The following is a 19,968-nucleotide window of genomic DNA, read 5'->3' as shown; positions in this document are numbered from 1 at the left end:
TTCATGGAGGAGGGGACCTCAAAGAGTTGCCAGGATTTGGACACACAGATGCAAGGGAGAAGCCAGTCCAGGTGGCAGGCACAGCTAAAGCAAAGGCGTGATAAGTGGAGCCCATAGGTTGGATGTGGTGAAGTGGGAAGCCTAGGAAGGGGAGAGGTATCAGCCATTTCATATTCAGATTCCACTGTCTGTTTCAGAAAGTCTTGTTTCCTTATTTCTTATGTGTTTCTCAGTTGGGAGTTCTAAAATCGAATCTTTAGTGAGGCTCATTTGTGTTACATTTGGTGCCAAGCTTTGAACAGTGCGAATGTTGTTGGGTGTGCACTCATGGCCCCTGCCTGCCAAACCCCCAGCACAGGGATGCAGGAGAAGCTTGCACTGTTGCTTCCTCCTCCTTGTTTCTCTTGCCCCAATCTTTGGAACCATGCCATCTCCTTCCTGAGGCATCGGGGTCACTGATGGGATCTCGTATTTTTCCTCTGCAGGTGACTACACGGACTTCTATTCCTCTTGGCAGCATGCTACAAATGTTGGAATCATGTTCAGGGGCAAGGAAAATGCATTGGTGCCAAATTGGTATGTCCTGGACCACCGTATGGATAAATTCAAAGTCTGTCTTTCCGTTTCCAGCAGCATGTTGTCCTAGGAACTGCCAAGTCCCTCTTAGGTTAAAGTAAACTGGCGGGGAAAACAGTAATGACCATGATGTTACAACTTCTGAAGGCAGAGCGACCTCAGCTTCTGGTCTTCTCAGCTTGGTGCTGGACCTGCTGTGGGATTATGGGGCAAGCCCCTTAAACTCCTTCCTCTAGAGAGCAGAGATTGGAATTAGATCCCCTGAGTCACTAAGGTTCTTCCAGATTCTTTCATTTGTAAGCCATGTATTATTATTCTATCTGTAAATCTTAAATCCTAGCATTCTCTATACTTAGCATTTCCTGGTGAATGAGAATCCTCAAGTGTGCTTCCCAGTGCTGTATATCTCTCAAAATGTGGTCTGCTCAAAATGTGGCATACATTCATTTATTTGATCATCATAGTAGTTCTGTGAGGCCACCAAGGCCATGACTGCTAGCCCCATTTCACAGGAGGGAAAACAGACTCAGAGAAGAAGGTTGAGGTCAGGGCCGTTGCCTGAGCCAAGAACATAGACCTGAAATCCTTGCCCCTTTGTTCTATGCTATCCTCTGGATGTGACAGTTACTGAGAACACAGTGGCAGGTGCACACCCTAGGCTTGGTGCTGTCAGCCACATGCTGTAGCTGGGGTCGGGGACAGGCTTTTTCCTCTTTCAGTGAGTTTTTTAGATAGGCTGTGCCAGGAGGGAAAATGCCTATTACAACCAAAAGGAAGAAGGGGAGAGAAAGCAGGTTATGACCCAGAGAAGTTAAGCAACAAGGCCAAGGTTTCAGAACAGGGCTGGGCTGAATCTGGGCAGATATTCAAGACTCTGGCCCTGTTCAGGCTCCCAGCCAACAGGGGGAGCTGCAGCCCATCTCCTTCTGCAGGGTAAGGGCAAACAGGCCTTCTCTTGTGACATTTGATGCAAGGTGCCTCGGCTGTGCCGTTTTTGCTCTGTGTGTATGTCCTTTATTAGAAAGGTAATATATGCTTATTGTGATTAACCCAAACAGAAAATACAGAAAGTAAAACACTGAGAATTTAAAATATTCATACTCTTTGGCCCACAGCCTCACTTTCGTGTGCATCTGTCCTACAGAAATAATGTCTGTATTCAAGAGCAATGTTGACTAGCAGTCTTTCTGACGGCCCTAAGCTGGAAGCAATCTGACTGCTTACTGGTGGAGGAATACTGAAAAATTGTGGTCTATTCACAATATGAAATGCTTTGTAGCTGTTGAAGAAAGATTTAGGATCAAAAGGAGTGTGCAGGATATATTAAGTGAAGGTATTATGTAAAGCAAGTTCTCATTTTTATAAAAAGATAGAAAAAATATATATGCATGTACACACTATATTAGTTTCCTGTTGTGGCTGTAGCCAATTTCCACAAACTGCGTGGCTTAACACAACACAAATATGTTCTCTTCCAGTTCTGGAGGCCGGAAGTCCAGAATCGGTCTCCCTGGGCTTAAGTCAAGGGGTTGGCAGGGCTGGCTCCTTCCGGAGGCTCCAGGAGAGAATCCATTTTCTTGTCTTTGTTGGCTTCTAGAGGCTTCCTATGTTTCTTGGCTTATGAGCTCTTTCTCAAATAACTCCAGCCTCTGGCTTCAGTTATCACGTCTCCCACTTCATCCTTTGACCTTCTTCCTCCCTCTTACAAAGATCCTTTTGATTCCATTTAGGGCCCACCTGGATAATCCAGGCTGATCTCCCCATCTCAGGATCATTAACTTAATCACATCCTCAAAGTCCCTTTTGCCGTAGGAGGTAACACCCACTGGTTCCAGGGATGAGGACCTGGATATCTTTGGGGGGCTATTCAGCCTAACACACACACACACACACACGTGTGCACACACATGCAGGCACACACATACTCATACATGCATATACACACATACGTGGACACATACACACACCATATTTGCATAGGCTGGTATGAACACAGAAAAAGGTGCAAAATAATAGACTCCAGACCAGCTGTGCTTGCCTCCGGAGAGTGACTGCCTGGGGAGAGCTGACTAACTTCTGTGTTGTTTGAATAATTACGTGTAATGTAATTGTCTATAGTCGTATTTTATAACAATGCAATAAAGGGAAGGAAAGGGGGAGAGAAGGGCTCACTCACTAGAGGCGCTTACTGTAAACCGTAGTTGGCCGTGTCGCCTCCCCTGCTCTGCAGGTTATGTGCACATACTCATGACCATGTTGGCATTTGCTGTTTTCGCTTCGATTTATCATTGACATAACTCTATGTAAATAAACTTAAATCTACCTCAGTCTTTTGCAAAATAAATTATTTTGAATAGGTAATACAAGGCAAATGCATAGTAAATTGCCGTTTATCTACAAAGATGCAAAAAAAGCTACACAATACTAACAGTGTATAGATATATGGAGGAATGAGGGATACCAAATTCCAGATGGTGACTCCTTCTGGGGTGAGGGGCAGAAAGAGAGGGAAGCAGAAGGAAGGATCAGGGAGGGTGATGAAAGGGGCAGTTCGTCAGATTAGCAAAGATATTTCCTTAGCTTGTTGGTGCTGTGTGGTTATTTGTGTTATTATATCTTTTTGTATACCATAAATATTGCAAAATAAATTTTCAAACATCTTAAAAACTAAAAGCAACAAAAAGTGTCAGTGCATGCACATGGTCTAGAATTCAAAAGGCATTTACAAAATGCCTTTATTTCAAAACGTAAACAGTGGGAACAAAGCACGACCCTGCTACTCTGTCCCCTCATCCGATTCCCTTTTCCAGGGGCAAAACCATCACTAGGTTTTTGATATTCTTTCACAGGTCCTCTTGCCTACTCTCTGCCAGGTTTCTATGCAGTCATTTCTCTCTCATTAATTGGAAGAGTGTTTTATATTTAATAGAAATTAACCCTTTGTTGTAATGCATTGCTTATATTTTCTCCCAGGGTGTCATCTTTTTACTTTGTTTGCTGTTTTTCTTAATACAGAAGTTTTAAATTTTTATAAATTCGAACATGTCAATCATTTTCTTTATGACATTTACTTTTATGTCCTGCTTAGTCTTTCTCCATCCCAAGTGTTCTTTCTTGGTTTTTTCCCCTAGTACTTGTTATAGCCTTACTTTGTAAAAGTTTCAATCTATAATCCATCTGAAATTTCCTGTATGATGTGAGGTGTGGGTCTGTAGTAGTTTCCTGGACTTCTGTAACAAATTACCATGAACTGGGTGGCTTACCACGACAGAATTTTATTCTGTCACAGGTCTGGAGGACAGAAGGCTGGCATCAAGGTTTTGTCAGGGCCTCACTCGCTCCAAAGCCTGTAGGGGACAGTCTGTTTCCTTGCTCTTCCAGCTCCTGGTGGCTGCTGGTTGCATCACTCCACTCTCTGCCTCTGTCCTCACATGGCCTTCTCCTCTTCTGTCTCTTATAAGGACACTAGTCATTGGATTTAGGGCCCACCTGGATAATCCAGGATGATCTCATCTCAAGATCCTTAACTTAACCCCTTTCCAAATAAGGTCACATTCACATTTTCTGGGGTTGGGACGTGGACATGTCTTCTGGAGAACCACCATTCAGCCTACTCCAGGGTCTAACTTATCTTGTGCAACAACATTTATCAATTTTTATTGATCATGTACTGAGTTTTCCCCTACCATGGGTCTCAGTTTGTTGAGTTGGCCCATTCCTAGTAGTACCATACTATTTTAAATTGCTTTATAATGTGTTTTGATATTTGGGAATGCGTTTCTCTTTCATTTCCTCTCCCATGTTTGTGTGATAAACAGAGCACTTGGCAGTGTCCTGTTGCCCTGGGTGGCTCTTCTGGTTTGAGCTTTATGACCTAGTCCCAGGGTCCCATTGTAGTAGGGAGGGAGGGGGCTACAGAGGAAAGCAGCAGACATGGGTCAGACAGACGTGGGTTTGAATCCCAGCACCAGTGCTTCACGCTGAGTGACCTCAGCCAAGCCTTGGATGCTCTCTGAGCCCAAGTTTGCTGAATGCTGGCTGATAACACCTGCTGAACAGGGTTTTTGTGAAGAGCGTGTTAAAAGGGAAACAATAGGAAAAGCACCCCGTGTGGTGCCGGCGTGCTCTAAGTGCTGTGTATGTGCATGGTAACTGTCATTGTTATTCTGCCTGTATTTGCCTCAGCACCATATTGGTACTGGAGACAAGGATGGGAGAAAGTCTGGCTTTTTGCCACTGTTGAAGTACCTTTTGATTTTTTTAAAATTGTGGTAAAATACGCATAACATAAAATTTACCATCTTAACCATTTTTAAGTGTGTAGTTCGGTGGCATTAAGTACATCCACATTGTTATGCAACCATCACCACCATCCATCTCCAGAGCTTTTTCATCTTCCCAGATGAAACTCTGTTCCCATTGAATAATAACCCTATTCCTCCTCTCCCCAGCCCCTGGAAACCACCCTTCTACTTTCTGTCTTTATGAACTTGACCACTCTAAGTACCTCATATAAGTGGAATCATACAGTATTTGTCTTTTTGTGACTGGCTTATTCACTTAGCATAAGGTCCCCAAGGTTCATTCATGTTGTAGCCTGTGTCTGAATTTCCTTCCTTTTTAATGCTGAGCAATATTCCATTGTATGTATACACCACATTCTGCTTACTCGTTTATCTGTTGATGGACACTTGGGGAGTACCTTTCAGTTTTTGAACGATGTATATATATTGATTCCTTTTGGTTTTTAATTAAAAAGTTTTTTTAAATTTATTTTGCTACATGTAACAGCATTGATGCTTGCCTTCTCTCACTTTCCTCTATCAGGCTGCACTTGCCAGTGGGCTACCATGGCCGCGCTTCCTCTGTCGTGGTGTCTGGTACCCCAATCCGAAGGCCCGTGGGACAGATGAGACCCGATGACTGTAAGTGCCCTGTTGTCCAGGCACCACCAGTGCCCAGCTCTGTGTCCCCATGCAGTGAGTTCCATGGCCTGATACTCACAACATGACAAAACAGCCTCTTTTTCTGGTGTTCCAGCTAAGCCTCCTGTATATGGTGCCTGCAAACTCTTGGACATAGAATTGGAAATGGTAAGCTGTACCTCAGTGTTTTTTTGGCATGGGATCTATATAAACATTACAGAAGGAGAGCTGTCTCGGATGATTGCCCTGAACAATGGACCATTCCCCTGTTAGTCACATTAATGGCAGCTCTGTGTCCCCACGTGGGCCTTGGAAGGACAGTTGATCCTCCTTTTTCATGGATTCTGTATTTGTGAATTTACCTACTTGCTAAAGTCAGTTTGCAACCTCCAAGTCAGTACTCCCATAGCTTCTGGGGGGTCATTCACATGTGAAGAGTGGCACAAAATTTGAATCGCTCTGTGTGTGTATTCCCAGCTGAAGTGGAGCAAGGCCGTCCTCTGCCTTCTTGTTTCAGCTCTCATGCTGTAAACACGTGTCCTTTTCTCTGTCTGTTTCGTGCTATGTTATTTTGCATTTTGGTTCTTTTTGTTGGTGATTTTGCTCTTTAAAATGCCCCCCAAGCATAGTGCTTAAGTGCTGTGTAGTGTTCATAAGCATAAGAAGGCTATGATGTGCCCTTTGGGAGAAAATATGTGTGTTAGATAAGCTTCCTTCAGGCATGAGTTACATTGCTGGTAGCTGTCAGTTTGTGTTAATGAATCAGCAATGTGTATTAAACGGGATGTCCTTAAACACAAACACACATAAAACAAGGTTATAGGTTGATCGCTTGCTGTAAATATGTGACCAGGGGCTCACAGGAACCTCACCCTGTATTTCCCCTAGGAGCAATGGGTCTGTATTTGCTAATTCATTGTTTATGGTGACTTTATAGAATACAATTGTTACTAATAGCAAGAATCAACTATATTAGCCCCATTGCACTTGTGACTGGGTCCACACAGCCTCAGAACTCTGGTTATTTCAGGGCTGCACATTTTTTAAAATTAAAATTTTTTGAGATAATTATAGACTCACATGCAGTTGTAAGAAATAATACAGAGAGATCCCAGACACCCTTCACATGGTCTCCCCGAGTGGTAACATCCTGCATAGCCACAGTGCAGTATCACAACCAGGATGTTGACGTTGATCCAGTCATTTCCATCACCTCCAGGATCCCTTATGCTGCATTTTAAGAGGGATGCTGAACTCTGGGAAGCCCCCAAGGTGAGGGGACCAGGAAAGTGATAGGAAGGAGGAGCTGAACTGGAGGGGAGGACTTTGCAAACATGAGCAGTGTTTCAGTCTCTGCTGGGTCGTCGGATGCCGGATAGTGGAGCCAGGCCCAGTGTGGGAAGTGCCAGCAGGCTGATTTGGAGGGGGCTTCCCACAGTCAGCACTCGTGGTTTTAGGTGATGCCTCGGGAAGCACTGAGTGTCTCCTCGTGGCAGCTGGAGGAGAAGGGGCCGTGTGCCACCTGGTTGGGCTGTGGCAGTGGGAATCCAGGTTGGTTTGAAGCAGGCAGGAGCTTCCTGTCTCCAGTCCTGCCCGGTGATTTCTTTGGATTCGGTCCAGAGGAGGGAAATGGGTGGGCACTGCCAATAGTCCCCCAGTAGTAGGGCATTCCAGCCAGCCCTCTGCCTCCTGCTTCCTTAGGGAGGGTACCACATGCGCCCTGAGAGGAGGTCTCCCAGCCTAGATGCATCAGAGTGGGGCGGTGGCCCTGGTTTGGGGCAAGGCCTTCTCTCTGGGAGAACTTAGGACTCTGCAGGCAGGTGCCTCACCCACGTTGCTTCCTGTTGGGGTGCAGAGGGGCGGGCAAAGACCACACAGAAAGGCGGAGTGTGGAGAAATGGTGAAGGTGGAAAGCATGGGTAATCCGCACTTGATGGTGCCCTTGGGGGTTTTTGTTTTTGCCTTGATGAAAAATTAGCAGCGTTTAAACACTGTCACAGAACAAATAAAACTGTGACTCACGTTTTGCAAATGTCATAGCGGATTTTGTGTCCTTTTGACAGTTATGTTCCCAAGTTTTCCCCCCAGTGATGTCTAGATATTCTCCTGGTGCCTGGACATTGTGTGAATATGTTCTTCTTCAGAGGCAGTGGGGCAGGGGATTAGGGTGTGGAGTACGCCCCATCAGGCTGTTTTTGCCATATTACAGAGGCAGCCTTTGATTTTTCATGTTGTGAATACAAACCCCGATGTTTTCATTTTTCGTAAGCCTCAGGTAGCTGTCAAATCTTAAAATGCAGAGCTTGTATCAGGGGAAGGGGAAAGAGCAGAGTGGCATGGGACATGCTGTGGGAAGGCAAGGTGGCTGCTGTGGGGTTCAGGGACATGTGAGGAGGGCCTTGGGCAGGCAGTGACACACTCCTGCTCACCACCTTCCCAAGATGGCTGTCTGTCCACTTGGGGGCAGTCCATGACTTAGAAATGCAGTGGATTTGTAGCCTTGCCAGGCCCCCTGTGGCTGTCCTGGTCCCTGGCCCTGGTTTGAAAATGCCTGACTTTTGCCCTCCAAGCAAGTGACCTGGGGCAGCAGGTCAGCCCCAGATTTTAATCAACTTTTCTGCACATCAGGCTTTCTTTGTAGGTCCTGGGAACAAATTTGGAGAGCCGATCCCCATTTCCAAGGCCCATGAGCACATTTTTGGAATGGTCCTTATGAACGACTGGAGTGGTAATTATGGGATGTTGGGCATCCTGAGCCTGAGTTTACTGTGAACGCTCTGCTCTGGGTGAAGACTGGATATTTGGGACACTTTCCCAGAAGCCGTGGATGGTTTCTTGGGTCTGGTGCTGGTCAAAGGTGGCAGGTGGTACAGTGGCTGAGACTGTGGGCATGGGTATTAAACACACTTCTTAGCTCTGAGCTCTTGGGCCAGCTACTTGCCCTCTCTGAGCTCCAGTTTTCTTCAAGTTGAATAGGGACAAGACTGACGTCATAGCTAATATGTATGATCACTTATGTATTGGGCCCTGTGCTGAATCCCTACAATGTACTGGTAATATTATTCCCATTTTTCAGTTGAGGAACTGAGGCACAGAGAGATTTCAGTTAGTTGCTGAGCTAAAATTTCAAACTAAACAGCCCAGTTTCCAAGCCTGCATCAACCCCATGCCATAAGTCCCAGGAAGTGTCTGCCTCCAAGTCTGAGGATGAGCTTCCAGCTCCTTCATGGGGAAATAGCCTGCATGCCCTTTGGTCATCCTCTTTGCTGTAACCTGGCATAGTGATCTCAAAGGACCTCTGTCCTTGGCATTGAATGCTGTGGCCCCTTGGTCCTGGGGCACCTTGATTGGGACCAGAGCACTGTGGAGGAGGGCTGTGCTGGATGTCTATGCTTCATGGTCAGGGGGAGAAGGGAGCCTTAGGGTGAGACCCTGGTCTGCCTTTGTAAGTCGTGCTCTGCCCTTCTCTTGTAGCTCGAGACATTCAGAAGTGGGAGTATGTCCCTCTTGGGCCATTCCTCGGGAAGAGTTTTGGAACCACAATCTCTCCATGGGTGGTACCCATGGATGCCCTCATGCCCTTTGCTGTGCCCAACCTGGAGCAGGTAAGCACGCCCTCTGTAGGAACGTTCAAGCCCAGGCCCCTCTGTCTCTAAGGCTGCTTGCTCATCAAGCATGGAGACTGTCTGGAGGGGAGCTCCATGCCTCCAGCATGCCCATGTGCTGGGGGTCCTCGTTGCCGTGACCTCCAGGCAGACATGGAGGTCAATCATTCTGCCTTCTGCTTTCCCTGCCCCCTGCGCAGTTCTTGGGGAAAGCACAGAAGTTTGTCACCTTTAGAAACCTCTGAGGCCAGGGGCACTGGCCACTTGGCACAAGGATGGGTCTCTGCTAATACCATCACATGGCACAACTTCCTGGGTCCCTATCAAGTTGTGTTCTGTGTGAATGGCACCCCCTGGAGCCCAACTTATAGAATGCACTGTGGAGCCAGGCAACCAGTTGGGTCCTGGTCCCTGGTCCTCCTGTTCCCTGCACCACTTTCCATGCTTCTCGCAACCCGTCACTCCTCAGCCAGTCACAATCTGGCTGCTACCCCCATCCCATCACCGCCAGTGATCTCATCAAATTGCCCTTCACCTTGGGCATTGCTGTGGCCTCATGTCCTCTTCATCTTGGACCCCCTGGCCGCCCCCTACTCTTCTTAGGCACTCTCTCCCCCTGGCTTCTGGCATGTGACCTCTTCCGATTCTCTTATGTCTCCCAGAGCCCAGTGATATTCCAGTCTGACTCTGTCCTCCATGTCGGGGCAGAACTCGGCAGAACCAGCCGAGTTCTCAGCCATCTACTCTTCTCCCTCCACACCGTCCCCTGAGCATCTCACCTCGCTGGTGGCCTTCATCCCCATCTCATGTGTGGCTCCTGCACCCAGACATCCCGCACTCCCCTCCGCACCCCTCAGCCCTACTGTCTTCTCATGTTGCTGTGCTAAAAACTCGGACTCGTTTCCCACAAACCAGTTCCTCATGAAGCTGCTGCGGGGCTCTCACACTTCTGCCACAGCACTCCTCCCATCATTTTCAGTCTTCTCCCTCTTGGTGAGTCCAGGCCTGTCACTTCTTCTGCATCCCACCCTCACAGCCTTGTCTGGCCCACGGACCACTTGGGCTGCTGCTGCACCCCGAAGGCTCGTCCCCTCCAGGCTCCATCCTCCCTCCGGGTCTTTCTCCATCCCTGGGGCACTGCTTTACCCTTGCCAAGGATCTCTGGGCTCCCTCTCCCTTTTTCCCAGCCCTTCCCAAATTCCATTTATGTGCAACCTTCTCTACTCTTGCCAATTCTGAACTATTATTTAATGTTTTTCTTTCAAGCAGCTACAGTTTTAAAACTCAAATAATGTATTTAGAAAAGGAACTTTATATCTCTCCTGGCATCAGTAGCCACCAAGTTAATCATAAAAAGAAACACATAACTGTTAAAATAAAATCACCAAAAGTATCTCATGTACCACTAGTGATGCAGGTATTGCACTAAGGGCAAACACTGCTTTGGCCTCCCTCAGTGCAGACTTTCTGGCCTAGCCATCAAAACTGCCTCCACAGTTGGGCCCAGCACGGGGCAGGGTTGTGGCCCCTGGGGGACGCCTTCCCTTTCTGCTGCCCCAGAGGCCTCTCCCCACAGGCCTCGCTTTGTTCCCCATTTCTGGCCCTCCCCCTGCCCACCTTCCCCAGCGACCCCGTGCCCCCAACTTTCTGGGACATCTCTGATTTGGCCCTGCCTTTGACCTGCTGATGCCCCTCCTTTGGCTTCTTTTCCTGGAGCCTGGCACATATGACCACCCTCCCCTTGCACTGTCAGGGCCACGGTGCTAGGTCCCTGGAGAGGGAACACTCCTTCTACCTTGGGTCCTCCGTGCCTAGGCCTAACTGGTTTGCTGTGGGGCCCAGCCTGGGCCAGCTCAGCCCACCTGTCAGCACCCCTCTGTGCTGTGCTCTGCTCTTGCAGGACCCCAGACCCCTGCCATACCTCCGCCATGACCAGCCCTACACATTCGACATCAACCTCTCTGTTGCCCTGAAAGGTACTGTCATGGAGTTGGAGGATGTGTCCAAGGGCTTGGTGGGCACATATGCCCAAGTGCCATTGCCTGGATGGCCCCTGAGTTACTGGGGTGGGTGATGGGTGTCGCCAGCTGCAGCTTGGAGACATGTGATGCTCTTATAAAGGAAAGAGGAAGGAAGGGACACCCTTGCACTCAAAGGGAGCCACACTGGGCCCACAAGGCATTACCCCTGTATCACTGAGCTCTCAACTATTAGGGCCAGAAAGCATAGAGTGGGCACCTCTGGATGGATCCTGTGCTTGAATGGCCTCTCCAGCCTCCCCACCCAGGGTCTACCCAGCCTTTGCTCACATGCCACCACCGACCCCTCACCTCCTGGGTGGCACATTTCACCCAGGGCCTGTTGGAAAGCCTGTCTTTGTGGACCTGCCCACAGGAAGCCTGGTGCTGCCCTCTGGGGCCACAGAGAGCCGGCACTCCCAGTCCCCACTACCCTACCGTGGGTCAGCTCTGAGAGCCTTGCAGACAGGGCCCACATCCCCCGGAGGCTGCTTAGCTCATCAGTTAATAGGCCGGTGGAGCATTAGTGATAAAGAGCCTGGCTCTGCAGGCTATGGCTGGGGTTCAAGTCTTGGCTCTGCCCTTGCCCAGCTTTAGGACTTCGGGCAAGTTACTGAACCTGTCTGTGCCCTAGTTGATCGTCTGTAAAATGGGATAATGATGACATTGATGTCATGGCACAGTTGTGAGGGTTAAGGAAGTCGACTCGCGTAAAGGTCCAGAGCAGCACCTGTGTCTAGGAAGAGTCAGGTGTCACTTTCCATTCCTGATGGGGACCCTCAGGGCTAGGGAGTGGTTTGCCTGGGGGCCACACAGATGCCCCTGCGCTGCACTCTGGCCAAGTCTCTTTCCTTCCTGGACTTCTCTCCTCCTTTTGTCCTGTCTATACATCAGGCTCTGCTGTGGCTTTCTCACTGCCACTTCCAGCGTCTTGGCCCTTCATGGAGGTGATTCCTGGAAGCAGGCTCAGTGTCCTCCAGAAGGAGGAAGGAGCTGTCTCCCATGGGAGCAGGACGCTCCATAGGGGAAAGGGCTGTGAGAAAGAGCCTCATAGCTGCCATCGTGCCCTCTGGAAAACTGTGCTGGCCCCACTCTTTCATGTTACAGCTTGGGAAACTGAGGCTCAAAGAGGAAAAGGGATTCATCCTGAGTCACTTAGCTTGCTAATGGCAAGGCTGAGACTTTAACCAAGTGTCCTAAGTTCTAGGCTAGTGTCCTCATACTCACAAATGCCTCTTTGGAGCTCCATTTCTGTCTTGTTTTCCTCCTGCCTGGAAACCTGGAAGCATCTAGGGTTGTGCACTATTGGGAAAGGGACAAGATTATCGAGAAAGTGCAGTATCCAGAGATGTAGAAAGACTTAAAAGAAGGAGGACTAAGTGCAGGGATGTTTCTAAGGCCTCCTCCCCGCTCTAGTCCTGAATGTGGAGTTCTGATGTTCTGAGTGGGGATCTGAGTGAAAGCATATGGGCAGGAGCAGTCTTGGGGTCCCTGAGCTTATATGGGGCCAAGGAGCACACCTTTTCTGTGCAGCCTCAGAGGGGAAGCCAGGGCCAAAGTGGAGAGGCCAATTCTGGGGGAGAAGAGATTTCTAATTATTAGCACTGTTCAGAAATGGTACAGCAGTGGCCTGGTGCCTTGCAAGTAGTGAGTGTTTAATAAATATTGTTGAAATAAATTGTGAAGGAGCACACGGCCCATCATTGGAGGAGTTTGGCAGGGGACAGATGGCCCCAGTTGTGCAAAGGGCTCCTGTGGGTATGGCAAATAGGTTTCAACTTGTGCACTATCTTTAGTTGATTATTGGCTGCCAGGATCATTGTGTTAAGAAGGATTCTGAGGCTACATTTGAATTCAGTAGAAACAAGTGCTATAATCAATTCATGCTGTCTGCCATGAGTGTGGGAGGAGAAAGTGGTGGCTTGTGTGCATCTGTTTGCCACCCCTGGACTAGATCATTTCTGTGGAAGTCTCCCAGTTCTGATGACCTGTGAGCTTGTTGTTTCATGTACTCTGAGTGAAATCATGTTGGAAGCTTAGGCCACAAAACAATTCACCTTACAGGTTGGGTTTTCTTTCCTCCTTGATATGGTTTTAAGTCTCTTTGTCAGTGTTACTTGTCTTTCCAACAGGAGAAGGAATGAGCCAGCCGGCTACCATATGCAGGTCCAATTTTAAGGTAAGCTTTGAAGCTAGGCAAACTGCTTGGAAGTGAGGGAAAGAGGGAGATTTTTCTTCCTGGCAGGAACAGGGGAGTAGCATTCATTGTGGGATATGCTGGTGGGTCAGCATGGGGGCCTGGAACTTCCATGCCCTGTTCCTTCCCAAAGACACCATGAGGTGAGAGACCCCTCCAGATCAAGGCTGCATAGACATGGCCAGTGCTTTTCTTAGGGAATAATAGATTTCCCTTTAAGGGTCTAGCCTCTGGCTTTTCCTGTCCTGCCAGGGGCTGGATTGATCAGAGTGACTTATATTTTTTAAGTGTACTTTTAATTCAAACACCCATAGATGAAAATGCACAAATTATAAGTGTAGAGCTTGATAAATTTTCACAAAGTCAACATCCCTGTGCAACCAGCACCCAGATCAAAAAATGAGATATTTCCAGGACCTCAGCCACCTGCTGATGCCCCCTTCTAGTCACTTCATCACTTTCTCCAAGTGTAACCTCTCTCCTGACTTCTATTACCATACATTAATTTTTTCTGTTTTTCAGTTTTATAGAAGTGAGATCATACAGTACCTATTCTTTTCTGTGTAGCTTCTCTTGTTTTAACATTCTGTTTGTGAGATTCAGCTATGTCTCTGGTTGTAGTGGCAGTTCATTTTTCTCGCTGCTGTATTGTGCTCCATTGTATAAATACTCCACAGCTGATTTATTCATTCTACTCTTGATGGACATTTGGCTTGTGTTCATTTTTTGGCTATTATAGAGTTACTGTAAACATTCTAGCCCATGTTTGTTGGTGCATATGGCTATTGGCTGGATATCCAGGAAGAGAATCACTGGGTCATAGAGTATATATATGTATATGCTCAGCCTAGGAGTACTTCCAAAGGTGTTGTAGCAATTTATACTCCCACTAGCAGTGTATAAGCATTTCGGCTGCTTGGCTGCTTTACATGCTGGTCAACACATGGTGGTGTTTGCTTTTTTGTTTTAACTGTTCTGGGGGATCGTGATTTCAGTTTGCATTTCCCTAATGACTAATGCAAATGGGCATGTTTTGATGTGTTTATTGACCATTCGAACATCCTCTGAATCAATGTATTCCTATTTCCTCTAGTTTTCCTCTAATTCAACATTGTTCTGGGTTTCTTAGGCTAGTAAGAAGAAATAAAGGGGTCTCCTTGAGTGGGCTCTTGGGCAAGAATCCACTTTTAAGTTTTCCTTCACCTGGGCGTGTAGCTCTGGGAGTGCCGATGTAAGAAGCTGTGGACTTGGAGAGGCGCTGGCGTGCGTTCGTCTGGGCCTCTCCCTGGGCACGTGGGCCTTGTCCCCTGTCCCCATAGCCTGACCTCCCTTAGTGCTCCTTCATTCCTTGGCCTGCTCTGACGTCCTGTTTGAATCATTCGGATCCATTGCCCAATGTCTGTTCCAAGGCCCAGGGTGGGAGAATGCAACTGAGGTCTTTGCTCATGAGAAGGCTATGCTATGATGAGGACTGGAACCATGTCAACTTAGGACTCAAGGGTATTCGCTGGGCAGAGTATAATTATGGACAGATGTGCATGTTGCAGATCGAGTGTCTGAGCAGTGAGGTCAGCTGCTCAGGGAGTGCTTCTTGGAGAAGGTGTGGTAGGGGAGGGCTGGAAGGAGCAGAGGGGCTGGGAGAGAGGTGGGGGAAGGTCCCTGGGTAACTGCAGGGGGATAGCTTGTTGTTGCTATTACGGGACCTGGGAGAGCCAGCTGGGGGAGCCTGGGAGAAAGCTCAAGGAAGGCTATTGTGAGCAGGGCAAGCTGTGTGAGCTGCCTTAGGGAGACAGGGACAAGGCCACCACTACTCGTCCCCACCTCTGTGTCCCTTGCCCTCAGTACATGTACTGGACAATGCTGCAGCAGCTTGCTCACCACTCTGTCAATGGCTGTAATCTGCGGCCCGGGGACCTCTTGGCTTCTGGAACCATCAGCGGGCCGGTGAGTACCCGATTGCCTTGGGAACCGCCCATGTAGTGCATGCCTGCTCCCCACCCAGACCACAGGGCCCTCAGCTCACCTTCGAGAAGGGAGTCCAGCCTGAGGTGGGGATATCTTCCAACTCTCTCCTACTCATGGGTTCATCCATCTCTGGGTGCAGAACAGGCTTCTTTTCCAAATTCAGAGTTAAAGATACTGGTGTAAGAATGGGAGGCTATGACTGTCTACTTAGAGGAGGGTCAGAATGATGTGTGGGGGAGAGTCAGGAAACGACCATAGTATCTCGTTGTCACCGTCTGACACTGCACTCTCCCAGAATGAGATGGTGCCACTGCTAAGGCCCTTCCTCCCTACCACCTCGTGCCACTGAAAGCCCATGGTAGTCTCAGAACCTTAAGAGAGGATGACTTTGGGGTGGCACATGTGTCACTCACTTCCTGCAAGGTCCTGACTGCAGCCTCTTGTTCGATGGGAAATCTCTTCTCAGTGGGAGGGGGTCAGGCCCATCAGTATCTGGGTAAACTGCATCCTCTGGAGTGGCAGGGGCCTGGCAGAGGGACCTGGCCATGCTGGTCTGACATTCCCCAAGTCCTGACAAAGTGAACAGGGGCAGGGTACAGAGCATCGACAGCATTTCTGCAGTGGTCTCACCAAGGCAGGGTCTCTGAGGGGCATGAAGGTCCCCTGCCCCCAACCGGGGCTCCCAGGCCTTGCTAAGCACTCGGAGCTCACCAACACATAAATACGTATGATACTTTCCTCCCTTTCCTTTTACAAAGGAGCCAGAAAGCTTTGGCTCCATGTTGGAGCTGTCCTGGAAGGGAACAAAAGTCATAGAGCTGGGGAATGGACATACCAGGACGTTTTTGCTGGACGGGGATGAAGTCATCATAACAGGTGAGGAGGGCCAAACCCTGTGGGCATCGTCTTCTCCTTGCCTGCTGTGCACTCTTCCACCTGTGCGGCTTCCATCTGGCCATGAAGCCGTCTGTCCTAAATCATCCCCACTTTGGCATTTCCAGGTCTGTGTCTGCTTGTTCTGTCCTTCACCACGGCCTTGGCCACCGGGGACTTTAAATCTGAGTCTCCCCGGACCAAAAAGATCACGGAAGTCCTGCTTTGTCTCCTTCTCCCTGGGTGAAATTATAAAATAGTGGCAGCTTCCCTTTGTTCTAGTGCAGAGACCCTGTGTCCTATGACTGGGCTGACTTAGTGACTGAGGTTTCCCAGCAGCCCATTCCGAGGAGGCTAGGGCACCCCTTACACCTTTGGGGGACCACTTTGCCTACCACATATTATTGCTGGAGAGGAAGGGACCTTAACAGTCGGTAGCCCTCTCTTGAGTCAGATAGACTCAAGTTAGACTCCCAGATCCCCCACCAGCTGTGTGACCTTCATCAAGTTATTTAACCTTTCTGAGACTCAGTTTCTTCTTCTTTAAAATGGAGTTAATGGTGCAATACTTAACCTCGCAGTGTAGTGGTAAGGCTGAGATGAACCAGTGGATTCCTTCAGTAAACATTTCCTGAGCTCCTCCTATGGGTCCCGTAGAGGGTTTCCAGTGGTGAACAAGACAAATGCCATCTCTGAACTTCTGGAATTATATTCCAGTTTTCACTACTGCACCATTTTACAGATGAGAAAACAGGCCAAGTGGGCTTAAATGCTTGCCCAGGATCTTGCAGCCAGTAAGTAATGAAATCAAGTTTCCCATCTAGGCAGCTTATCTTCAGAACCCCGATTCTTTGATACTGTCTAAAGTGCCTAATAGAGTGTATGTTACCTTGTGAGCACTTAAAATTGATGACAATCTTGTTTTCTTTCTTTAAATTTTATTTTTTATTTTTTGGTAAGGAAGATTGTCACTGAGCTAACATCTGTGCCAATCTTCCTCTACTTTGTATGTGGGATGCTACCACAAGATGGCTTCACAAGAGGTGTGTAGGTCCACGCTCAGGATCTGAACCTGTGAAACCAGACCACTGAACTGGAGCACGCAAACTTAACCACTACACCACCAGGCCAGCCCCCTATTTTTATTTTTTATTTGCTGAGGAAGATTCACCCTGAGCTAACATCTGTGTCAATCTTCCTCCATTTTTTGAATGTGGGATGCTGCCACAGCATGGCTGACAAATGGTGTAGGTCTGCGCCTGGGATCGGAATGTGTGAACCCGGGCCGCTAAAGTTGGAGCGTGCCGAACCCAACCACTTTATTGTCATTGCTGTTTTTAGACCCTACTTTTTAGAAGGCCCAGAATCTTGAGCCCCTCTTAATGGGGGTCCCTACATGAACTGTATGAATCAGTGGTACCTGTCTGCCCTCTAAGGGCAAGGGAGCACCTGTCTTCTGCACTCACATTCCATGTCCTGCTCTCTCCCTGCTGACCGCAAATCTCCTCTTGTATGTCTTATTGTCACCCCTGCTTCCGTGACCCTGTCTTGGTACCACTGACTATCTGCTGTGCAGGGTGGAACCTTGGACCTATTTCATCTGCACAGCCTGCTGAGCATCCTTTTAAAGCATCCTCCCATGTCTGTGCAGCTGTCCTGCTCCACACCACCATCCTACCATGCCTGGATTGTTAGAACAGCTTTTGCCTCAGCCCCCTGCAATCATCCTGCTCATGGTACCTGGAAAATCATCCTTCAGGTCTGCTTTCCTGCTGTTCCTTTTCTGCTCAACATCTTCTCACGGCTCCCTGTTGCCTCACACTCTTGCCTCATCCTATTCGGCCATACCACTGAGCCTCATTCTAGTACATAACCCTGCCTTCTCCGCTGCCTGCATACCTCTGGACTTAACTCTGGGTCAGCCCAAATAGTGCCTTCTCTGGTCACTCAGGTAGAATCAGTTTGCCTGTCTTCTCCACTAGCAACTCACTTAGAACACCGAATCCTGGTTAATTGTATGCGTGGCTGTCTTCATGCTTGACTAAGGGCTTGTATTGGTTTCCTGTGGTGCATGTAACAAATAACCCCAAACATGCTGGCTTAAAACAACAGAAATTTATTCTCTCACAATTCTAGAGGGCAGAAATCTGAACTCCAGTGTGGGAAGGGCCACACTCCGTCCAGAGGCTCTAGGGGAGGATCCATTCCTTGCCTCTTCCACCTTCTGGTGGCTGCTGGCATTCTTTGACTTGTGGCCACATCACTCCAATCTCTGCCTCCATCTTCACATTGTTCCTCCTTCTGTCTGTCTAATCCCCCTCTGCCTCTCTCTTATGACACGCTTGTGATGGCATTTAGGGTCCACCCAGATCATCTCCTCATCTGAAGATCCCTAATTTGGTCACATCTGCAGAAGCTTTACCATATAAGATCACATTCGCAGGTTCAGGGGTTAGGACCTGATATCTTTGGGGGCCATCATTCAGCCTATCACAGAGCTTTTGGAGGGCAGGATTCAGGCCTTACATCCCTCTGCAGTCTGACTGTGTGCCAGTCACATAGTGGGTGCTCAGCGTGATTGTTAGTTGGTTGATTAAACAAAATGGATTTGGTAGAGAAGATGTAGGCAGAGCTCAAGACAGCAGCAAAGGATACCCAGAATTAATCAATAAGTACCCATTTTGCCCCTGCCATTTCTGCAGCCTCATCATACCCTTTCTAATCCCAATTTGACTAATATTTACTGAATATCTGCTAGGGGCCAACCATGTTGTAGGCATGTCCACTTCCGTTACTTTATTTTATACTCACAATGGCCCCTGGGTAGGGTATCATTGCCCTGATTTTACAGAGTAAAAAGCTTCGGTTGGTAGAAGGTAGGTTACTTGCTGAAAGTCACACACTGATGAAGCCAGGATGCAGTTCAGGCCTTCTGATTCTCTTGCTAGTTTTGCTTTCAGTGTTTCTGCAGTGCTTGTCAGACCTACTGCAGGCCCTAAGTCATGCTTCTATCGATTGAGGGAAAGCACTTTCTGAAGTTTTGGTTTGAGGAAAGGAAGGAAGGAGATGGGATGGCTGAGGAGAAAACTGTGGCTTGAGCTCTCTGTTGTCACTGTAATGTAGGCCCCAACTAAGCCGTTCTATACTTAGCAGCTGTCCGGGGCCTGGAAGAAAGCAGACTGATAACTTGGGCAGATGAGATTCACGTGTGTTCTTGGTGTTTGAACCAGAGAAGGTAGGAGAAAGGAGCTGAGATGCTGTGAGAGCCACTTACTTGTTTGTTTGTTTATACAATGCCTTGCTCCAGAAGGATTTATGGAGGCCAGGCAGAGACATTCAGGGAAAGGCAATTCCTTGGATCTGAAGAAGCACATGTTGGCAAGTGAAGAGGGAAATGGGAATAGTCTGGTGGAATCCCCTGGAACAAGAATGAAGAATTGTAAGTTGGCAATAGAAGAGCCATAAATTATATTAATAAACAGAAAAAAGAGAGATTTCATACTGAAGGGGATGACTGAAAACTCTGAGTGAGATTTGAGCTCTGCTTACCTGTGAGAAGGAGAGGGTTAGTGGGGAAACGGCCAGATGGAGTCCATACGTCAGCTGTGTGACCTTCAGTGAGGTAACCAGAGTTGGTGGAGTGCTGCGCCCTCACTTTCCATGACCTCTCTGGGCACTTGGCCCTGCTGAGTCGCCTTCCTGCTGAAAGCCACACTTGTTTCTGCAGCTCTTTCCTGGCTGTCTTGCTTCTCTGACTGTACCTGCTCAGATGCCACCATATCATCTCCCTGCTCTCTCCTCGTTGGTGA

The 19,968-nt window shown here is 48.3% G+C and overlaps 2 protein-coding genes across 5 annotated transcripts in view; one reads left to right on the top strand and one right to left on the bottom strand.

Moving 5' to 3' along the window:
* FAH (fumarylacetoacetate hydrolase) overlaps positions 1–19,968 on the top strand; it is a 35,473-nt gene that overhangs the window by 10,199 nt on the left and 5,306 nt on the right. Inside the window, exons 5-13 of one of the 2 annotated variants that reach the window (XM_070572546.1) lie at positions 486–576; positions 5,404–5,501; positions 5,617–5,669; positions 8,130–8,229; positions 8,976–9,106; positions 11,007–11,082; positions 13,257–13,303; positions 15,164–15,265; positions 16,045–16,162. In XM_070572546.1, coding sequence (XP_070428647.1) covers positions 486–576; positions 5,404–5,501; positions 5,617–5,669; positions 8,130–8,229; positions 8,976–9,106; positions 11,007–11,082; positions 13,257–13,303; positions 15,164–15,265; positions 16,045–16,162 — 816 coding nt within the window. The remainder of the gene's footprint in view (positions 1–485; positions 577–5,403; positions 5,502–5,616; positions 5,670–8,129; positions 8,230–8,975; positions 9,107–11,006; positions 11,083–13,256; positions 13,304–15,163; positions 15,266–16,044; positions 16,163–19,968) is intronic. The other variant, XM_070572557.1, reaches the window with a different exon arrangement.
* The window catches only part of CTXND1 (cortexin domain containing 1), a 75,116-nt gene continuing 73,407 nt past the window's right edge, over positions 18,260–19,968 (bottom strand). For all 3 annotated transcript variants that reach the window (XR_011526062.1, XR_011526064.1, XR_011526065.1), the window contains one exon: positions 18,260–19,577. The gene's annotated coding sequence lies outside the window, so the exon portion shown is untranslated. The remainder of the gene's footprint in view (positions 19,578–19,968) is intronic.

This window comes from Equus przewalskii, chromosome 1, assembly GCF_037783145.1.
Source record: "Equus przewalskii isolate Varuska chromosome 1, EquPr2, whole genome shotgun sequence".
NCBI classification, from domain to species: Eukaryota; Metazoa; Chordata; class Mammalia; order Perissodactyla; family Equidae; genus Equus; species Equus przewalskii.
Note: the sequence above shows the minus strand (reverse complement) of the source record. Positions and strands in the feature narration are given on the sequence as shown.